General features: G+C 46.2%; 1 protein-coding gene and 1 long non-coding RNA gene across 2 annotated transcripts in view; one reads left to right on the top strand and one right to left on the bottom strand.

Moving 5' to 3' along the window:
- Positions 1-6629: 6629 nt before the first annotated feature.
- On the bottom strand, positions 6630-9539 carry MSC (musculin). Its single transcript, XM_027064394.2, has 2 exons — positions 8763-9539; positions 6630-7831 (listed from the first exon to the last, which is right to left on the bottom strand). Exons 1-2 carry the CDS (start codon positions 9270-9272, stop codon positions 7745-7747), a joined length of 597 nt encoding a protein of 198 aa, XP_026920195.1. The 5' UTR covers positions 9273-9539; the 3' UTR covers positions 6630-7744.
- LOC106968359 (uncharacterized) overlaps positions 9264-17126 on the top strand; it is a 133226-nt gene continuing 125363 nt past the window's right edge. Inside the window, exons 1-2 of the long non-coding RNA XR_001429118.3 lie at positions 9264-9399; positions 10101-10160. This is a non-coding gene — a long non-coding RNA (uncharacterized LOC106968359). The remainder of the gene's footprint in view (positions 9400-10100; positions 10161-17126) is intronic.

The raw sequence follows: 17126 nt of genomic DNA, 5'->3' as shown, positions 1-17126 counted from the left end.
ACCTACCATTGGTTGGAGCAAATCACTGGACGGGCAATACACACACGTGTGGGTAATGGAAGCCTGGTTTCTCGAAGGCCATCTTTGATATCTAAGTCCCTCTACTTCAGCAGAGGCAACTCCATCCCTGCCCATGTCTGCAAAGAAATGGATGGCTCGGAGGATGACTGAGTCAGGGAAGAGAATAGCTCAGCCTATGCCTTCACCACAATTTGAGGGAAAACTTGTAATTAAAGCATATAAAAGTTGGAGATTCCCAGGGAGGTTTGTGCACATAAACAGCCAGTGATCTAGGGGCAGGTAAGAGACACCTAAACTGTCGTTTTAGAAAATTACATATAGCCAATGTCTAGCAACGCACGGGAATCAATATGTATTATAACTAGGGTCCTTCCTCCCCGTACAGCTCTCTCTGTTCTCTGCATGTGTGGTTTAACCACCTTGTCCCCTCAAGCCCTTGATGCCTTGGCTTCCAACTCTTAGAGCACCGCCCTTTGTGATTTAGATATTCCTTAATTGGATTTAGCTAGAAGAGTTTCTGTTATTTTTTTATTTTTATTTTTTTTACATTTATTCATTTTTGAGAGACACAGAGAGACAGAGCGTGCATGGGGAAAGGGAAGAGAGACAGGGAGACACAGAATCCGAAATAGGATCCAGGCTCTGAGCTGTCAGCACAGAGCCCCATGTGGGGTTCGAACTCACCAACTGTGAGATCATGACCTGAGCTGATGTCGGAGGCTTAACCGACCTAGCCACCCAGGTGCCCCGAGTTTCTGTTATTTTTGCACAATGATAGATAGTCCCTCCCTACTCCTTGGCTCTTGGAACAGTTTTCCTTAAGGATCATCCAAATCCCTTGGACCTCATGTGGCTGAGCTTTTTATTTTATGGGATCCTTTCTTTGCCCTTGAAGAAGTTTGCTTCCAAAGCCTTTGAATTTTTGTTTTTGTGTGTTTGCTTGTTTTTGTTTCTCTTGTACTCAGGTTTTGCATGTCAAGGCATTTAGTTACTTCAGTGATGTGTCCTGTATAAGCTAATCAATATCACAAATAAATATATTTGCCTGCCACTTGGCAAACTCACAGATAGAAGAAAAAAAAAACCTCTTTGTTGAGGATCAGTGGAAATGATCCCCACGTTTCCTTAAATAAATTTCTTCATCAGGACAACACAATGCTATGATTCTAACATAGCCCTCAGAGAATATTAATATATGGGCAAAAGAAATGGGATTTTGCAGTCACGAGTTTGGGGCATCACTTTCCCTTTCAGCTGAAAGCCAGATCCAGCCCTGAGACTAGAAAGGCTTAAAACACAAGGACCTAAAGAGCTGGGAATGGGGCAGAGAGTGGGAAACATTTCAGAAATCCTTCAGAAAGCAACCTATATGACACCAGCTCAGGCATCGGCCCTGCTCTGCTGATTTGCCTGGCAAGATTAAGGCAGTATTGCATAGGGAAAGTCTGCCCCATCTAATTGTATATCTTAACCGCTCTAACAAATCTTTCTGATCCCGTGTTTGCTCCTATATCTAACCTAGACGTGGTCTACTTGTTCCTGTCCTGCTAAGATTGCCTCACCGTCAAGAAAACATGGAATCCTATCTACGAAAAGGGCCTTAGGAATTACCTAGGTCAGTGGTTCCCAATTTTTTCTTGTCTCTGGTCTCCTCACATTTTTAAAAATTATTAAAGACCCTGAAAAGCTTTTGTTTATGTGGTTTATATCTGCTGATATTTACTGGGTTTGGAATCAAAACTGAGAGAAAAATTTTTTCATTCATTTGAAAATAATGATAAGCTAATTACACGTAAACATGACAAACACATTTTTATAAGCTTATTTATTTGTTTTGAGAGAGAGAGAGAGAGAGAGAGAGCGAGCAGGGGAGGGGCAGAGAGGGAGGGAGAGAGAGAATCCCAAGCAGGCTCTGTGCTGTCAGCATGGAGCTGAACACCAGGCTCAAACTCACAAACATGAGACCTGAGCAGAGACCAAGAGCCGGATGCTGAACCAACAGCTGCCCAGTTTGTTATACGCACCAATTTGTTATAGGTGCTCCATAACAAACACATTTTTAATGAAAAATAACTATATCTTCCAACACATTTTCATGGGAAGAGTGGCATAGCGTTATATTTTTGCAGATGTCCTTAACATCTGACTTAATAGAAGATGGCTGGATTCCCATTTCTGCCTTCTACATGATTCTGCTGTGATACACTGTTTTGGTCAAAGTAAATGAAGCCTCACACAGATACGTAGTTGTAAAGAGAAGACGTATATTAATGGTCATTTCACGTTAACGTGGATAGTCTTTGACACCACACCAAGACTCCACCAGTGTAGTTTCTGAAAGATGGGCTGCAGTGTGAAATCTGAAGTCGTATCAATGAGCTTTTTGTATTCTATTGCATCAAATCCTTTGGTCTACCTTGCACAACTACCTGAGTCTGTTTCTTACACCACTGGTGATTTTTGACACTGAGTGTGATCATCTTTATTTTTCAAGAGGAAACTAAAGAAAAATTTCTTCTTAGTGGCCAAAAAAGAAAGATCCATTAGTTTAGGAAAATTACATGTGGACTAAAACAAGCAAGGTGATAACAGTGGCAAAGGGATGATGGGAAATTTTTCAGATGAGGAATAAGGACACCTGAACTACTGTTAGAGGAAAGAAAATGAAGAATACAATTTTTTTTAAATTAGCATTTATGGAGCATTTCTCAAGTGCCTTATAGAATTATTTCATTTAATCCATTTTCTGTGGGGTAAGATATATTGTTCTTGCCTCAGGAAGAGTGGCAAAATACCCAAAGAAGCAGAGCTACAAAATTGTGGGATTAGACTGGAACCAGCTACATTTAATATGGTGGTTTGCAATCTTTTAAAAATATTTAAAAAAAAAAGATCCAAAAAGCATATAAATCTTTTAACAAACTAGGAATGGTCAAAGACAAAAGCCTCTTGCTTCTTGCTCCCCACCCCTCCCCATTTCTACTGCTAATAGTAATAGTCAATACAAGATACCGTATTTTCACCAAACGGAAAATCACTGCTCTTAACTGCTCCATGATCCTCTTTACCACAAGCAATGAAGGACCCCAAAGTTGGTCCATAACCTATCTTGCTGATAATAGAACTAACAAGGGCTGAGATAATTGGAGATAACCACTACAGTAGTGCTAATTGTGTTTACACAATTACATGTGGATTTCAGGTTTCTGGCGACTTTCTAGACCTTCTTAGTGTCATAGACTCACCTTTCACTGTTGTGGGAGAGAGAAGAAAGATAATACAGAGGGCAGATGGAATATAAAAGGAGATTAATGGTGAGTGCAAACAAGTAACCAGTGGCATCGTGGGGGGCCTGGCGCATGGGGGTGGGGGGGAACCGCCCTCAGGGGGTAAGCAGAACTACCCAGTGAAAGGAAAGTAGCCAGGTTCTCTGTTATAAAGGGAGGAAATCCATACATTCTAGTGAATTTTCCCAGAAGTTAGGTCTTTGGCAGTGAGAAGACAATTATTAAATTATCTATTTTTTGCTCTTCCAAACATAACTAAAATGACTTTCTTAGTTATTGTTTTTTCAAAATCAGTAGCCAAGCTATTTACCTATTGCCTATTAAAATAGGATGTGTATTAGTGTTTTTTATGGAGGGGAATATCTTTAAAAAAAACTTATTAAGCATTTATCAAACATGGGGGGAAACTGTACCTATAAAAAAATCTCCTTTGTAAATTGCGATGGTCGATGTCACTATCTGTTGAAGGAGCCATCAGACTAAAGTGAAGTTGTAACTTGAAGTCCAGGGCAAAAGAATACGCACAAAATCAATTCAACATCCACAACCAAGAGAGACGCCTAGGTGTTTCAAGATTACAGTGCCGAAAGCATTTCTTTTAAAATATTCATCTTAGGAAGAGCCTGTGAAAGGGGATTTTTTGTTCTCTTTGATTGAGTCAGTATCACTAATAATAATGCTTTGGTTTCTCAAAAAGCCCCCTGAAGACTATTTTTCAATTTACTCATTTTTATTTGCTATTCAGTACTTTTTGCATTATAGTCCTTACAGCTTTTTCTCTCAACTCTTCTCACACAGCAGCAGAATCGAATTGAAATAATCCTTCAGAGAGACGTTCTTCTTTTTTTCTTAATCTTCTCCATAGCCAGCCTCAACTCCTATTTCTTCAACCCAAATTCCTAAAGGAAAATAAAGAAAAAAGAGACTAAGGAAGGCTTTGGGCTCCCTTTCTACTACTCAGAGTGCACAATGGTCATGGTCCATCAATAAAAGACTGTTCCAAGGTGCTTAAGACCTCTCCTACAGCCACTGTTGTCCAAGAAGCTTGAGCAATTGATACAGATTCACTGAGACTTACTAGAAATTGGTCTCTTTCCTTCTTCTTTTTAAATAACATAATTCTTGGCACTGGACTTTTTAAAGAAACCGTGGAGCAAAAATAATTCTTTTTTTTTTTAACGTTTATCTGTTTTTGAGGTGGGGTGAGAGGGGCAGAGAGAGAGGGAGACACAGAATCTGAAGCAGGCTCCAGGCTCTGAGTTGTCCGCACAGAGCCCAAAGCAGGGCTGGAACTCACAAATTTGAGATCGTGACCCAAGCAGAAGTTGGACGCTTAACCAACGGAGCCACCCAGGCTCCAACGGAGCCCCCCAAAAATAATTCTGAAGATTTTTTTTCTTCCCTGTAAAGTAGCAACAGAAATGAGTTCGCATGGTACGACAGTCTGGACACATGAGTCAGTAAAGAAGGCCACTTCAGTGTGGGGAGTAGTGATAGAGGAAGGGCAGGAAATCTGTGAGTTTACCCCTGAACTGCCCAGAGGGAATATAATTATAGACACAAATATTTAAATTTTGTTTATGAAAATTTGCCCAAATATTTTGTCTATTCAAATGCTTCTTCTTTTCTGTATTTACTACAAACACAGCCTTTTTCTTTTTCTTTCTTTCTTTCTTTTTTTTTTTTAACTTTTTCTGTTTCTGCTTTTGTGGGACACGTCTGTTTTATGGTTGTAATCCAGGCATTTTAAAGCTGGGCCACGAATATTAAAGACTGGAATCCTGACATGCCCCACCTGTTTAAAGTGTCCCCTTTGCCAAAGCATGTCTCCCCACTTTTTTAAGGAGTCATTAGAACCCGCTTATTAGAAGGGTTGCATAAATATTTTCACATTTATTTCTGATGGCACTCTTCCTAGGTAGGCACTATTATTATCATCATTTTGTAGGTGATAAAACGGAGGCTTAGAGGGGTTGCATATGGTCAGTATTCTGTGGGTGGCAGAGTTTCAATTTCTAGTTGGGTTCTGTGGACATTCAAGGTCACCTTAACAACATACCACACTGCCCCCTTCCCTTAAAACGGATCGAATGTGATGGAAGCTTTGGAAAAGACACTAACAGCTGGCCTCCAGGAGACACCCCACCCCCAAGAAGCGGGCCACCCAGAACTTATCAGGGGACCTAAGTGCCTTTAAACCACCATACTAGGGTTTCCCGTCACTAGTTAGCAAACCTGAGTTTGCTTTTACCAGAGAGCCCCTAATGCCACAGAAACCAAGAAGTGTAATCCTGTGCCAACTTCTGCTGTTGTGGCAGATTAGGTCCTGAGGGCCGGGTCCCTCCCCCTGTGAATAAAGCCCAAGAAAATCGTCTCCGAAAGCAGTTATCCAGAGTTTTGGTTTAGTTTAGTTCAAAACAGGAAATCATGCTCCCCTACCTCCCTCTCACCTCCTAAACCCCAGCTGTATTTTCTCTTTCTGGTCAAGAAAACTGCCTTTCGATTTTATTAAATAACGAACATACTCCAAATTGGGCAGTTGTTTAGGTAGTTTTCTCCTTCACACTTTTCCAAATTTTCTAAATGTTCTACAACGAGAATGCAGCTTTAAAACAGACGGGCGTTGAAAAATAAATAAAATAAAATAAAATAAAATAAAATAAAATAAAATAAAATGACTGGCGTTTGAAAAACCATATGATGGTTTTCCAGGTTATTACTTCTTGAGAATATTGCAGTGAAAATGGAAGAAAATAACAAGGAAAATGAGGTGGTGTACATTAAAAGCACTATATAAACATTATTTAGGGGAAGAAAGAAAAGCTGTAACTGAAACACAACTTGGCGCCTTGTATTATGGTTTTATTCTGCCAATTAGACCTGAGACCTACTCCCCACTCCAGTGTGTGGGCTGTAGGGGTTTAAGCTGGAGAAAGCATCCGGTGTGTGTGTGTGTGTGTGTGTGTGTGTGTGTGTGTGTGTGTGCGCGCGCGCGCGCGCGCGCGCGTAAGTGTAAGAAGTGTACCTACATTACCCTGTAGAACATATACCTTTCAAAGTGGCCCTGGCCCCAAAGACCCTTCTGGTGTAACAAGCCTCTGGTTCTTGTCTTCCAGTAACCTCGGCCTCCAGAAGAATCAAATCATAGAAAGTAATGAGAGTTCCATTTGGAAGCGCAGTAATTTAAATGTGATCACCACCCGTTCTGCAGAGAAAGAACCAATCCCAGCGCAGGGAGCCAAGAAAGCACCTTTAAATGAACTTCCGGACCAAACTAGGTAAAAGGCAACAAAGACCACATTCTGCCGCGCCCACGGCCACTCGGTTTTCACAACGCGTTTTATTATTCATAAAAAAATAAATTTATTTACATTTGCTAGTTGCTGTGGTAGTGCAGCCTGGAGACAGCGGCGCATTTCCCCTGAGCGGGGTCACTGGGTACGTACAGCCTCAGCGGACCACCCAGCGCACTCCTCCCGCGAGGCAGAGCCTGGACGGTGGGCCGGGGGAGGCGTCCAGAGCATGGAGGCGGCAGGCCCGCTGGGGATGGTCAGGGGCCGGAGGAGGGGTGCTGCAAGGAGGCGTGGGAGGAAGGACTGGACGGAGGCCTGAAGGGGACGCGAGCCTGGTGGGGTGCGGGGTGCGGGGGTGGGAGGCTCTAGTTTAGACGGGAGGCGGGTGGAGACAGAAGCCTGGCTGGGAAGCAGCGGGAGCCTGGGGGGAGTGAAGGGCTTGACTGCAGCCGGGAGGCAGAAGCGCCGGGAGCGCTCCGGGCCAACCCGGGTCAGGTGGTCTGGGAAAGGGCGCCTCCGTCCTTCCCTAGACGGAGCGGGCGTGCCCCTGCCTCCCGGAGGCTGGGGTCCCGTGGGGGGTACAAACCTGGCCCAGGTGTGCCACTCCCCTCTCTTTGCAACTTAAAAACATGCTCCGATGTTGGTCTCGCGTGAAGACTGCTGTCTGTAAAGCCACTCATCCAGAGCACGTTCTAACCACTGCCTCACCGTAACATGCCTGTGCTGGGCACGGCCCCGCCATCGTATACGTCTATCTGGCTCAGTCGGGAAACTAACTCGTAGGCGGTTTGGCACGACAGCGCGGGGGTCAGTCTACACTGCTAAAGCCCGAGGCTGGATCTGGTTGCGCGTTGTAGAGACAGAAGGAAGGTCTTTTGGAAAAGAAAACTGTCGTCGCCAGGATCCCCAGCAGCCGCAGCCCTTGGCGCCCTGGGATGACGGCCACACGGCCAGCCCTCAGGCTCTGTCCCCAACGCCCGCCTCACGTCCTGCTCACAGTTCGGGTGGGTGGGGGGTGTCCGAGGAGGATTTAGCAGAGTCCGATGGCACTTTCCCCCATTCTCTGGGGGTTCTCATGCTCCCTTCTCTCCGTGGCCCCCAAACACACGCGCTTGAACAGTAACTCCAGCAAGTGACTTCGATCTAAGCGGTGGTCCCACATAATCTGTTGGCTGCGGAAACTTCTTTGGTGTCGGTGTCAGGTCGTCCTGAGACCACGAACGGCCATGTCTGTAAAGTCAAAAGAGAATCAGACATCGAAGGAAAAAAAAAAAAAATACCGTCTCAAAGCGAAACCGCTCTCTTAAATGAACCCTGGAATACCCCTGGCTTGGAGTAGCTCAGATTTTATCCGTGTTCTGGGAATTTGGGTATCTTCTCTCCAAACTGGGATTTTAATTTTACTGGATTTTGATTGCGTGAGACGTTAAGACTTCCGTCCACGCTTCCTCCTGGACTTTGCCCTCAAGATGATTTGGTGAAACTTGCAAAAGTTTGGGATTTTGTGTTTAATTCCCTTCCCCCAGCACGCGCGCGCGCGCGCGCGCACACACACACACACACACACACACACACACACACACACACCATCATCAGCCCTCCACTCTAAGTAGGAACTGGAATAGGTTCTTTCTCAAGCCTGGAAAGTTGGCAGGTTAGAAAGGGACTTTCCAGACAAATCCCTTTTGGGGAAACCTCTGCTATTCTGCAAGAACTTTTTAACATCCAAAGGCTGATTAAATAGAGCTCGGCCTTCCCTCCTTCCTTTCAGTAAGTAGGGCTCCTTACATGGAACCTGTCTGACTCTTAGATGGAAACGCTTAGGCGACAGAGACTTGCCATTGAATCTGCAACCGGGTAGTGGACGCAGATGGCATCGAGATTCACCCCGGAAGTAGGATGTAAGCCAGCTGCTGTCACAGGGCAAAGTACCAGGTACAAAGATCCGAATGAAGAAGCGCTGAAGGGTGCACGGTTCTTCCCCAGGAGAACGGCCTGGCCCCTCCCTTGACTGGGAGAAACTAAACTGGACTCCTCACCACCCATTCCAGCACCCCCTTTCGGGTTCTTGCCAGGGGGCTGACCCTGCCTGGCACGCGGGAGCTCCCTCCCTGAGCATTTCCCGGCCGCTCGCCCCGAGCCTCGCGTGCGGCGCCCCTACCAGGTTCACCGGGTGCACGTAGCCGTTCTCGTAGCGGTCCTCCTGCAGCAGCTGCCGCAGGTGCGCGATGTAACTGGAAGCCAGCCGGAGCGTGTCGAGCTTCGAAAGCTTAGTGTCTGGGGGCACCCAAGGCAGACTGGTCTTGAGCCTGGAGAAGGCTTTGCTCAGGACGCGCATCCGGGCGCGCTCGCGGGCGTTGGCGGCGTTGCGCTGCGACTGCTTGCAGTCGGCCGCCGAGCCCTTGGGCGGGAGGGGCTTCTTGCCGCCGCCGCCCCCAGCCACGCGCGGCCGTTTCCTCTTGCAGCCCTCCGCGCCGCCGGCCGCGCCCAGCGCGCACCGCTCTTCCTCGCCGTCGGGGTCTTCCTCCTCGGCCGAGGAGTTGTCACTGGGCGAGATGTAGCTGCGCTCGGCGCCGCGGAGGGGCGGCCTCTTGGAGGCGGGGACCGGGTACCCCCGCTGCAGCCCCCGCAGCTCCATCTCCTCGGGGTCGCTCACCGAGCCGGTGGACATCACCGCGTCCCCCACGCCCACGCGCGCCCGCCTTCCTGCCCCAGGCCAGCCTCGCGGTGTCGGCCTTCCGCTCCCTCTGGCGGAGGCGGGGGGCCAGGCAGCGTTCGGAGCGAGACCGGAGACCCGGGTAGGCAGCCCCGCCGGGGAGCGAGCAGTGCCGCGGACCCGGGAGAGCGCGGGCCGAGGAGTCCGCGCCCCCGCCCAGGCCCCGCGCGCACTAGCGCTAGCTGCGCCTTTTGACAGGACTATTTATTTGTACTCCTCGGGACAAACCACCCGGGCAAAGAAGAGGGGGTTGGAAAGGGGGGCAAGAGGTGGGGCGGGGGCGTGGAAGGGGTGGGGACCGTTTGTCTGCGCTCAGGATCTGCTGTTGGGGGCAGGGAAGGGGAAGTCTCCGCTGAGCCACGATTTGGGGCCCCGGGTCCGTGGGACCCTCAGATTGTCAGTGAGAGGTATGTGTCGGGCAAGTGAAGGAGGGGACCTTGTTCGCACCCACCCCACTTCCACGCCCCACTAGTCTTAGCGATGGCGGAGATTGCCAGACGCTTCAAAGCCCTAGGATCGCGACCTCTGCTTCTCTCCCGGGCTTTTCAGCGGAACTGTTTCCCAAGTTCATAACGCATCATGTAGGACTGCCTATCCTGGGCTTGCCCGACCACAGCTTAAGAGCAAAGCAAGCAAACAACACTGACAACAGTTAACCTCTCCCTTTTCCGTCCTCCTTTTCCCCTAACGTGGCTTTATGATTTACAAAGCACTTTTAGGACATCGGTTCGGTTCGTTCCATTTTCAAACATCTGTGACTTAAATGTTATCTCCACTTTGCAGAACTTCAAGCTAAGCCACAGAGATAGAGATTTAAGTAAAGGACCCCCAATCACCGGGCTGGTAAGTAGAATACGGACTGGAGATCTGTGTCTAGCATCCCCGGCCCCTCGGTCTTTAGTCGCTAACACGCCTCCCTCACCACACATCACAAGCCGTTATATCCATTATTTTCCACTGTCTTGAGAATTTCATGCTTCGTTTTGTTTGTAATACCACAATGCGTAAGAGAGAAGCTCTTGCCCCAACTCTTTGCGTTGTAGTCTAGGGAATCGATTCCTATTTTAGATTGTGTATTGAAGAGCACACTCCTGGATGCAGAATGCTAAGTCAATGCAGTCTCCAAAAAAAAAAAAAAAGACAAAACAGCATCCAGAATTATGCCAACCAAAAATAAGCCCTCTGCCCACTCCCCTCCCCCAAAGGAAACAAAACAAAACCGTGGCCTCATTATTTTCTAACTCAAAGGACCTTTGCAGTAGGTGCTCTTGGAATGGGTACTTCACTTTGGAAGGAGGCACCTATGGCCAGCTACTGAGTGCCTGCTGTGCGCCAGTCACTGGGCTGGGCGCCATACGACTGCCCACAGGAATTAAAAGAAAGCAACAAAACAACAAAATGGTTAAACCACTGCGAGGTTGGGGTATGGTAACTCCGTTTAGCAATGAGGAAATCGAGTCGTCAAACCGGAGTTAGGTGTTTACTTGTCCTTTCCCTGAAAGCTCACAGGCTCCCAAACGGAGCCAAGTGCGAGGAAAGAAATGTGCAGTCAGCCCAGGACAGAGTGGGCAGAAGCCATGGGGCCAGCCTCCCTCCACCAGCAACTCCGCAGAACAAATGCTCCGGGCTTCGTGCCTGAAGTGCCACAACAGGTGGCTGGCCTGGGCTGACTTCATCACTCAGGCATCGTCCACCTTCGTATCCCAGGCCAGGCCTCCCTGGTGGGGGATGTTTCACACAAGCCCTCCTGGTCGCCCTCATTTGTAGAGGTTTTCTCCCTATACATTTTGTCATTTTGTTAAGGGATGGGGCAGGGGCTCCTCTGGGGATCATTTGAATGAAAATATCGCTCATTTTCCGTTCTCTCTGGGCTGGGAAAAGGCAGAGAGTATCCACAGAATGTAGAGTTCTTCATAGGGGTGCTCGAACTTGAACTTGACTTTAGGTGCCACAGGCCAAGGAGGGAGGAAAAAGTGAGAAGGGGGAGCGAAGGAGATCGTAAGCTAGATTTCTGCATCACCTATTGGTGACTTGAATCTATCAGTATAAATACATAGTCTCACACATTAGAGGCAGGCATATAGGTTTTAAAAATCTGGATTGTTTATACAGGTGCAGAACAAAGTCTTTCTTTAGAAAAGATTAATGGTGGGCAAAGTGCTAGTTTTTCTCTAAACAGTCGCAAAAATCTGTACCCAGTCTCAAAGCTAAGCAGGTCATGGCCAGTTTCTCTTGCTTGTAGGAACTGACTGACCCCAAATGTTCCTGCTTATTTTTTTCATAGCTCTTTCCTGTTTCTCTTCTCTTCTTTGTGCCTCTTTATCTTTCCGTCTTTCCATTCTTTTTTCCTTCTTCTTTATCTCTCTTCCTTCTTCCCTCCTTTCCTGTGTTCTCTTTCAAGAAAGGCAGCTATTTTCATCTTCTTTCATTATTCCTTTCCCTCCTTTTCTTTCTAGTAATATTTTTCTTTTACTCTTTTTTTTTCAAGTTGCAGACTCCCAATAAAGATCAGGAAGTGTATCTTCAAATGCATTTGATATTAGTGTATAACTGCAGTTTGCTTTAAACATGTTTATAATATATGACGTCTGTCACCTCTTTCCACTTTGAATATGCTTTTACTTTCCCTTCTCTCTCAATACAGCAGCCCCGTGAGCTGAACAGTGCAAGTATAATTATCTCTTTTGAAAGCTCAGCTGTTCTAATGTTTTGGCAAGTTGTACACTGCAAATGAATCGCAAAGACTTTACTTTTGTATTTTAAAAAAAGCATATTGAAAATAATTCCTATCTGCCCGTGCTTTGCAACATGTTTTCTTTAATTTTTTTTTAAAGTTTATTTATTTATTTTGAGAGACACAGAGAGAGTGCAAGTGGGGGAGGGGCAGGGAGAGAGGGAGAATCTGCTGCAGGCTCAGCACAGAGCATCACCTGGGGCTGGAACTCATGAACCATGAGATCATGATCTCAGCTGAAATCAAGTCCAGTGCTTTTCCGGCTGAGCCACCCAGGCACCCTGCTTTGCAACCTTTTAGATTTGTGGCCTGAATATACAGATGTTTATGGTATACATTAATCGTCTTGAAATTCTTTAAGACGTCCTTTTTAAGTAGGCAAGGGAGGCTGGGTGGGCTAAAAGTTACATTATAAAACAAACATTAATACATTTAATAATGTTTTCTAATCCTGGTTTTCCTGCTTATTGGCCGTATGACCTTTGGCAATTTCTTTCTTCTGAGGCCCAGTTTCCTGATCTATAAAATGAACTATCTGGCTCATAAGGGAGAGGAAGGGTATGAGCAAATGCCTGGGCCAGAGCCTGATACATGGAAGAAGCTCAATAAATGCGAGTTATTTGCATCACTATTAATTGCTTTGTCCAATGTCATATAGCTAATGAGTATCAGGTCAGGAACTGACCCAGATTTTGTACTCCAGGACTTGCTCTGGGTTTTCGATGGCCCCAGGATGCCATTTGCTTTAACCGCAAGCTTCTAGGGTTTGAAGTACGTGATCCCATTTCCCATAGATCTTGTAGGACACCTCACTGAGGGAAAATGGATGGGCCTGCATTTCTTTCTCCAGGTTCTCTTCCCACGAAGTCACTCACTTCTCCAATCCTCACTCTCCTTATTTAAAAACTGGAATAACATTCCTAAATCAGAGTTACTGAAAGGCTTACGTGAAATTGTGGTGTATGTGAAAGCATACTCAGATGGAACACGGAAACGGCACGTAATATATTAAAATACTTTTCAGTGCAATATTTAAATATTTCAAATGGTTTAAAACGTTAAAAATATCTAGGGGTGCTTTGGTGGCTCAGTTGGTTAAGCATCTACCTCTTGGTTTTGGTTCAGGTCCTGAGCTCATGGTCTTGAGATTGAGCCCTGTATAAGACTCCCTGCTGAGCTTGGAACCTGCTTGAGATTCTCTCTCTCTCTCTCTCTCTCTCTCTCTCTCTCTCTCGCTGCCCCTCTCCCACTCGTATGTACATGTGCATGAGCTCTCTCTCTCTCAAAAGAAATATTTAAAAATGTATTAGAAATATCTAAAACTTAGGTTTTCTAAAAAGGTAGACCAAGGTAGGTTAATAATTAGAGACCACAGAAAATAGGCCATTTATGGCCACTGCCCCTTCTAACTCTGTTGGAAGACTAGATGCGAAAGTCTGAATTTGGGCTGGTCAGGTGGGTTTAGGGTTTTGGGAGAGGAGCGGTTGCATCTACATTCTGGGAACACCAGGCCGAAACATTAGTAAGTAAATGCTTAAGAAATGATTGCTGTGACAATGCATTTGAATGGAAAGAGCCCTCCCTACATGACCTTCCTGGTGGTATCTTCCTAAAGTCTCCTGATATTCTGAGCCATCTGGATGGCTGAAGAAATTGCCATATCTTTGATCTACAAAAACAGAATCTCCAATTGGCCAATATGGAAGCCACTAGCCACAGAAGGCTATTGAGGACTTGAGCTGTGGCTAGTCATGTACAGTAGAGTAAAACACACACCAGATATTGAAGACAAAATGAATAAGATCATGTAAAATACCTCATGAATATGTTTCCAAAATTATGTCTAACAATGATAGCATTTTGGATATATTGGGTTGAAAAAAATGTGATTAAAATTATTTTCACTTGTTTCTTTTTGGTTTTATAACGCAGCTACTAAACATTTCGATTTATATATGCGGCTCAGATTATTTTCTTTTGGATAATGTAGGGATTAACTATGCTACTATAGATGGAGTGTATAAGGTTCACTGTGAGACCAACTCCCACCTACTCAGGACACACTCTCGTGGGAAAAAGCATGATCATTCGGGAAGCACACATGACATCACGTATCTTGTCCCTCATCCCTGTCATCTCCCCTGCACCTCACCACACGTCCTCAACCTCACATAATCCACCTGACCCTAGAACGTGCTGAGAAACACTCTGCCCTACTATGTAACGGAAGCCTTAGCCCTGGAGAAGCATTGAGCTTAATCCCCCCAGGCATAACAGACACTCTGCAGACATCAGCCAGAGCTCCATGGCCCAGTTCATTAGGCTTTCAGTGCTTAAGGAGCAGGACACCTATGCCAGTGAGGTGAAAGATCTGGGGAACGCTATGCATGGGTCACGTGGACTGCTAGTCACGTGGTGTGCCGGTCACACGGGGAGCAGGTCGGTTGGAGGCACAGTTAGGCCAGCCTCACCCCAGGCCTTGTCTCTTCTTTCTCCGACTACACAAAGCCACGTGCCCAGCTCTAGGTCCCCTGCAGCCTCCGTCCCCTCCACCCCCACTCCCAGCCCAGGAAGGAAAGGGACTCCTGACGTTTGGGCGCCACCAAGGAAGCGGCCAAGCACCTGTGGGAACACTCGGAATGGACAAGAGGAGTTCTCTGTCATCTATGACACAACCAGTCGTCCACTGCTGGCTTCTTTATCCAGAAGTTGTGCCAAGATTTTTGCTTCCTTGGAGCCCCAACAGGCCTCAGTGCGTAGACAGGCCAGTGCCTGGACACATCAGGTCTGCGGAGGCTCGAGGGCGAAAAAGTCTGAGTATGTTTCAGAGACCTGATTTTCTCTGCCCTCAAGAGGGAAGGAAAAAATCTTCACTGACTGTCTTGACAAGTAAAAATGCAGGTGGCTTTGGGAAAAGATTTTTTTAAAGCAGTATCTGCGGATTGAAAGCGTAAACTCTTCTGCCCCTGGCATGGTGTGTATCTCCTGAAAATGACTTTGACTGCTCCACTAGCAGAGTGAAGCACACCAGCTCTCAGGAAGAAAAAGCCCTGCGGTTGAAGGCCTCCGAAGGAGGCCTGTTTGAAGAATCTCTGGACCTCATTGATTTGGGGGCATTCTGAAGGGTGAGCTAGTCTGAGTGCAGTCTTATTTTTTAAAGAATCTCTTGGGGCGCCTGGGTGGGTCAGTCAGTGAAGCGTCCGACTTCGGCTCAGGTCATGATCTCACTGTTCGTGGGTTTGAGCCCCGCGTCGGGCTCTGTGCTGACAGCTCGGAGCCTGGAGTCTGCTTCCGATTCTGTGTCTCCCTCCCTCTCTGATCCTCCCCTGCTCATGCTCTGTCTCTCTCAAAAAATAAACATTAAAAAAATTTTTTTTAATCTCTTGAGACAGACTTCCACTTTTGGGCAGAAGCTAAGAAACTTCTGTGCCAGGAGATTTTTAGTGTTTATCGGCAGTACTTTGGAAGTGTGAAAATATTTCATTATCAAAACACCCCTTGAAATGTAGCACACTGCTCTGGTCTCCAATATGTGGTCCCAAGCCTTGTTAATTGTGGAGTTAACCTGGGAGAGAATGACATCCTGCCATGTGGCTCCTCCCGGAAAGAGCCCCCTTTGCTGTGGGCTTTAGAAGATTTCTGCATTTGTCAGCTGAGTGGTCTTGGGACACTTGCTCACCTTCTTGGACTTGTTTCTCTGTGGATAGCCCACCTCCCAGAGACTTCCCAGCGTTCAGGCACCCCTGGACAATGTAGGGCATTGCACAAGGTTAGTTCTTGTGTTATTGTCTCCATCCTCTCTCCTAGGGTCCCATTCTTTTTGTACCCCCTGGAGCAAAAGAGTCATTCCCCTGCTGAGAGTTGCTTTCATTTTAGCAGCCCTCCAATCCTCCACGACCCCCGCCCCACCCAGTGCCTCATCCCCTACAGAACACCCAAGTGAAAACTAAATGCCTCCTGGCGCCAGAAGGAAGTTCTCATGTAATAGATACTTTGTGGTGTCAGAGAGCAGGGATTCTGTGCACTTTGTCCACCAGGCCCTTAATCAGCTCTTCTGTAAAAGAGGGGCCTGGCTTATTTACATACAAACTTTGTTTCTCCAGGCCCAAGCCCCTCTGACCTCCAATTCTAAAATGAGCTCTCATAGATGATCAGAAAACAGGGAAGTGTTTTGGGAAATGTGCCCACTTTTTCTTGATTTTTCCCCCTTTGGCTTATCTGTGCGGCTCTGCCCAATTAGCAAGGAAAATGAGCCAATTAACTTGCAGCGGGGGAGAAAAATCCACTCTGTTACATTCCTCTTAAGGTCTGATTCTCAAGCAGAGCTGCTTGAGGATGTTGCAAACAGAACTACCTAAGGAACCCTCACGCCTGGTTACATCTCCCTGCTCCCATCCCTTCTTAGACTGCCACATTCTGGCAGCTTCCTTTAGGGAAGAGAGGGGCAGAATTAAAAAACAAACACAACAACAAAACAACGAAAGACTTAACTGTAAACTCAATGAAGGCAGAGACTGTGTCTTGTTCATCTGGGTATCCTCAGTGGCTAGTAGCTTAAGAAGGCACTACCGAAATATGTGGTGATTGAAAACATTCACAAACACATGAGCACAATCCAGCCTTCACCCATAATTAAAGGAAGGTGCACACTCAACCCGTAATTTGCCCTTCATTTAACCAACTCGGTTTATTCCTATGTACTCTACCCTACTATTAATACTTACAGAGACCCAATTACATTTCTCACTAACTGAATGGACTTTTAAGAGTTATTTCCTGTTTTCAAATGTAGGTTATATATCCGTCTACTTTTCATATGATATACTTGCCACAGTCCCAGGGTTCATTCCTACTAGCAGAAGAATTACATTTATTATGAACATCCCAGCAGCAAGATCTCTTCTTATAAAAATGAACTCTAGCTTTAAATACCATTTGTAACTTTTTATTCCTGATTGGAAAAAAAAAATCAGAATTTTTATAAAGTTGCAGAGGATCACAGACCTACAAAACCTCGGATTACGCTTTTTCTCATAGAATGAGGAGAGAATGGGACCCTTGAAACTTTCATGGGT

Source organism: Acinonyx jubatus, chromosome F2 (genome assembly GCF_027475565.1).
Source record: "Acinonyx jubatus isolate Ajub_Pintada_27869175 chromosome F2, VMU_Ajub_asm_v1.0, whole genome shotgun sequence".
NCBI classification, from domain to species: domain Eukaryota; kingdom Metazoa; phylum Chordata; class Mammalia; order Carnivora; family Felidae; genus Acinonyx; species Acinonyx jubatus.
Note: the sequence above shows the minus strand (reverse complement) of the source record. Positions and strands in the feature narration are given on the sequence as shown.

What these genes read in the sequence shown, in the direction of transcription:
- MSC (XM_027064394.2), bottom strand. Translation starts at nt 9,272, where the DNA reads ATGTCCACCGGCTCGGTGAGCGACCCCGAGGAGATGGAGCTGCGGGGG. An exon ending in ACGTGCACCCGGTGAACCTG is followed by an intron (nt 7,832 to 8,762) that starts GTAGGGGCGCCG and finishes TTGACTTTACAG; the next exon opens with ACATGGCCGTTCGTGGTCTC.